The sequence below is a fragment of the Etheostoma cragini genome, chromosome 6 (genome assembly GCF_013103735.1).
Source record: "Etheostoma cragini isolate CJK2018 chromosome 6, CSU_Ecrag_1.0, whole genome shotgun sequence".
Lineage (NCBI taxonomy): Eukaryota > Metazoa > Chordata > Actinopteri > Perciformes > Percidae > Etheostoma > Etheostoma cragini.
This window is the reverse complement of record NC_048412.1, coordinates 8606270-8611626: the sequence shown is the minus strand read 5'-3', so window position 1 is coordinate 8611626 and position 5357 is coordinate 8606270. Positions and strand designations below refer to the sequence as shown.

General features: G+C 41.5%; 1 protein-coding gene across 1 annotated transcript in view; it reads left to right on the top strand.

The window, feature by feature from the left end:
- Positions 1-5357, top strand: part of znf407 (zinc finger protein 407) — a 146892-nt gene that overhangs the window by 99384 nt on the left and 42151 nt on the right. Inside the window, exon 8 of the mRNA XM_034873489.1 lies at positions 3755-3935. Coding sequence (XP_034729380.1) covers positions 3755-3935 — 181 coding nt within the window. The remainder of the gene's footprint in view (positions 1-3754; positions 3936-5357) is intronic.

Genomic DNA, 5357 nt, shown 5'->3' with positions numbered 1-5357 from the left:
TTTTAGATGTACTCTTCATTTGTTTTTTCCCCTCTGTGACAAAGTCATTTCGGCAGCTTGCTACACCTGCTCCGCTGCATGAAAATGCTCGTCTCATTTCACAATCACAAGTATTTGGCATGCTGTCCAATTTGGGGGAAAAAATGCTGAGAGGTAATAATTGTAGTCAGGCTATTATTTCGCAATTATCAAAGGATTATCTCACTTTGTACTTAAAGTTATCATGATGGTTCTCTTGACTGTATCAATTAAGGATTGACCAGTGTATGGGTTTTGTTTGATTTAAGATGCTTTGAAGTGTCATTATATAGCATAGGAAGACTTTATCTTGTCTTAAATATGTGCTCTTCTAAGTTCAACTACAAGTTTTGTAGGCCAATAAATGGTTGATATTTCTATGAGCCTTGCTAGCGGCATGGCTTCAGGCGTGACAGTGACAGTTGGTCTAGCCCTTCAGTTCAGGATGAAATATCTCAACAACTACTGGATGATTCCCACTGAGGCTGGTGATCCACTGAGTTTTTCTCCAGTATCCCCATGAGTTTTTTTGTTTCAACAACTATCACATGGATTGCCATGGAATTGTGTACAGGCATTCATGGTGCCCAGAGATCCCCTGACATTTCACCTGAAGAAAACTAAAGGTTTCACTTATCCAGGGAAATATCTTAACTTCTTTTTATTGAATTGGAACAGAAGTTTGTACAAATATTTGGGCTTTCCTTACGATGAATCCTATCCTTTTTCAATTCTTAGGTTTATGACCAAATACCTGCAAAACTAATAACACTCCCATCAGCCTTAGCTGCACTTTGTGTTTAATGCTTAGTAGAAAATGCTAACATGTAAAACTAAAATGGTGAAAACTGTAAACCTGCTAAACATCAGCGTTGCCGACATTGCCATTGTGAACAGACATTAAACGCACCACTGTGCCCATGTACATCCTCACAGAGCCGCTAGCATGGCTGTAGGCACTTATTCCTGTTAGACTGAAACTGCCGATCGTCTATATACAGTTTGCATACTGCAAGGATTTTGTTTTGCTCAGAATTCCGTTTGTGCTATGACATACATATTGTACCTCATGGGACGCTAAACCTCAGATCCCAGTGAAAAACAATAAGACTGTATGATGATGAAGACACCATCTTGCAAACATTTGTTGAATCCTATCCAAATCTCTTATTAAACATGTTTGGTCAAAGGCTTGAAGTATTGAACATGTATTTTAAATGAATGTTAATCATGAATATTATTGAATATTTTTTTTCTCCCCCTGAGGACACATTTTAGTCCCATATCCAGCCTCTACAGTAGACTTAACCCCAGTATCGGAGAGAAACTGTACATAGAACGAGCCAAATGTGCCTGGCCCCATTGTTCCCGCACTGATCCTTAATGATCATTACAGATAGTGGCAAATGAAACAGTAAATTAGAAACCCAATTACCATTTTGGTGGCCCCAGGGGTTCTGAGAGGTCCAGAGGGCAGGGAAGGGGGGGGGGCAAGGTGGGAGGAGGAGGTTGGGGATACGCCCCGCTAGCTTACTAATGTGAGGATGAGGAATGGAATGTGGGGGCCTCAGACAGCCGCAAGGGCCCTCGCCTCTGCCCTGCCTTTACAATCTGAATACATGTTTAAAACGCTGACGTCTCCGGTGGCCTGACACAATAAGGAGCAACTAGATGAGTTAGCACGTCTGACCTTTGGATGTAAGCTTATGAAATACATGTGGTGCCGTTTTAAATACATATTTAGGTCTGAGGCAAATGAAACGGCTGTGTGATTGACAGTTCTTGCTCATAGAACATATTTATTTCTGTTTTACTAGTATACATCCGATTGCCATCAATTAAATATCCATATTAAATGTTATGGATGACATCCATAGTTCCCACTCCATACAATGTGATCTCCATCAAGGCTGCTCCTCAAATGCATGTAAATGAGCATGGAGTGAATGATCTATCAAATGCCACTCATCTCCTATTCAGACAGAGATAGATAATAGAGGGGGATAATTATAGTTGGAGAATAGTGGTAAAAATATTCTAATGATATTGCACTGGGAGTCCTGGGCTGTCAATTAATGATGTCTATTTGACTATTCTCCAGCTATTTATGCAAACTAAAAAACTTCTTTACTTCAATGTGTAAGTAGTCATTTCTATTGTTCACAATGAGGAGCTTTTTTTCTCTCTCATTAAAGTCGCTGTGGCATCTTAAGCGGTCTAATTGATACGTAGCCTCTAACTTCCTGGGACATTACCATCCTTCTTGGGCTATTATTGTTTATTGAATGCTGCGGCATTCATGTTTCAATCTACCTGTTAAAATACTGTTTCAACTGGCGATGATGGCAGCTTTGAGGATGGCCCGCTTACTGTCAATGCCAGGAAGGTTTGCGACCTTGTAAAGTGAAGGGAAGAGATGAGGGAGGAGGGGGGGAGAAATTAATGATGATAACTGGGCCTCCTTGGCAGAATAAGATCCAAATGGCACCAAAGATCCAATGATTCCCCCCCACCACCACCACTACCTACTGACTCACACACAAAGAAACACATTAAAATCTCCTCTAACGAAGCGCCTCTCAATTACACCTCACCCATTACCATACAGTCGTTGGGAGGAGGAATATGGAAATGGCTAAAATAAAGGGGAGAGACCAAAAGAGAGAGAGAAGGGGTGATGTATCCATTGAGCATCAGTATGGCTGATTCCCATGCTGAGTGCAAGGATGGAGGAGGAAGTTGAAACAGCGTTGGACTAATTAATACAGTGTATAGTAGGAGGGCTGGTGTGGGCTTTCACTAACTGTGACACCTGCTGACTCCTAAATGCACGTTGTGTTGTTTTAATATGACAATTACTCCATTACCATATCTGAGAGATAGCATGGCCCCCCTAGGAATCCACCCGCGCTCTCTTTAGAACCTTTTAGCTCCGCTTCAAATTTTATCTATTTATGCTCCCACTTTTGAATAAGAAATCAGTTCACTTAAAGTATAAATGCATTTTTTTAGCAGCATGAATTGCGGTAATTCCCTACGATGTGACATTTCGGTCTTTTTTTCATTAAGCAGAAGAACAGTCAACAGATGTGGCCATATTTGTCTGTGAACCTGTTGTTGTTCATGATGCCTGATAAACTCATCACAACAGTGTGTGCCAATCTGCTGCATACATGATTGAGAATATGTGTAAATATCAAGGGTTATGTACTTACTGTATCTAAACCTATAAGACTTTAAATGTATTGTTTTCGTATCAGATCAAGGTTTATCATCTGCTGCTGCTTTTTCAGTTTGAGATATTAAGCTTGGTGTTCTTGTACTGCATGTTGCTTGCGAATGAAGTATTGCCAGTATTGCGGCATCATTCATCCCTTTTATTTGTCTGTTCCTTAACTATGGCAAACACTACTGGAACTGCCCAGTTCTTCTTCTGCTTCATTTCAAACAAACTAGAAATCCAAAAACAGCACTTCCTGTGAGCCAGGAATCTCTGACACAAAGCAAAAGCTAACGCCTAACTAAAATATACTGTACATGTTTTGAATGGTGTAGTGGTATATTTATCCTTGATGGGGTATAACATACATCTCTACATTGCTGTGGATTACTGCTTTTAAAAAGCGCTTTCTTTTGTTGAGCGTGGCACCCCAACCGACTGCAGTGTTAAGTTTTGTGAAGAGCCCTCATTGTTCACCAGTGGCTAGTGCTTATGCATTTCATACAGCATGAACAGAACCCAGCGAGGGCCCGCTCTCTTTTTTTTTATTTTTTTGTTTTTTTATCTTAGGCCCCAGTGGAGCCGGGCTGGACTGTGGCCCCATGATGGAGAGAGGTGTCTCTGCAAAAGTGAAAACAAATTCTCTCCTTGGCTGGCGTGAGCTATGGCACTGTGAGGTTTTATTGTCCCGGCCAAGGTGATAAGGGAGAGTAATTGCGTATTATACTGTCCGAGAATGTCAGGTCCAAACTGAGCACGAGTGCCCCATCCATCAACACATGATGGTGTGTGTTTATGTGTGTGTATGAAAGTGTGTTGTACACTGCACATGCTTGCTTGCATGATGCATTATTTGTGCTCGTGTGTGTGTGTGTTTGTGTGTGTGTGTGTGTGTGTGTGTGTGATGTGGGGCGGTGTTTATGGATTCATGTCTCTATTTTTGCACAAGTCTAGTCATATCAGAGATTCACCATTTTTATTTTGGCACCAGCTAAGGTTTGTTCATGTCTATTGATGTATGTATGTGCATGTTTGTTTTGCCCATTCAGGGCTTCAATAGTGTGTGTGTGTGTGTGTGTGTGTGTGTGTGTGTGTGTGTGAGAGAGAGAGTGTGAGAGAGTGTGTGTTTAGATATAGCCTGGGAGCAGGTCAGGCAGCATCATTAATCAGCGGAGGGTTGTGTGTGACTCTCTGAGCTGACATCATTACATCCTACACCCTGCAGTAGCTCACTGCTTGGCCTGCCCAAAGACCCACATACTCTTGCACACACACACACACACACACACACACACACACACACACACACACACACACACACACACACGCACACACTATTTCTATACCTTTCATACAGTTGCAAAAGATACATAATGCTTAACAGATGTCTTCAGACATATCTCTAGTGCACTCAGTAGGCAGTCTCACAGCATGCATTACCCACTACTCCCAGCAGCATTACACACCAAACCCGAACAACTGTAAGGGAAGAAAAAAAAGTTAGAGATATGCAAGAGTGGGAATATCAAAGAATTAACAGGATGTAACAAGTTGTGTTTTGCTGTTTGTAAAAGTGGCCTTAGTTGTTTGTGGGCCTGTTTCACGGAGGCGTATTTAGGTAATGCACACTATGAGAGTCTGTCCAAACACGGCTGCTCCCTCAGCTCCGAAGCCCTGTTTGAGTTGTTTCTAGTTTGTGTGTGTGTGTGTGTGTTTTTGTGTGTGTGTGTTTGTGTGTGTCATTATTACAACAACAAAAATGTTAGTGCAGAAAACCTTTCTTGGGAAAGTTGCCAAGTGTTTATCTTGTATTTTCTCCCCCATGTCTCTCATCTTTAAATGTTTTTTTATATATATATACCATAAAAGGAATGAGGCCATTTATCTTACCTCTATCCATCCAACAACCTACACCTCTGTTTCCGGTAGGACACACACACACACACACGCACAAACGCACGCACACAAACACACAGTGTATGAAGGAAACTAATATATGCTAAAAACTTGCAAAGTTACATATTCTTCACATGTCTAATTGCATGTTCCAGGAGTGCACTCTGGGACCTGTAGTTGACTGTGTGTGTGTGTGTGTGTGTGTGTGTGTGTGTGTGTGTGT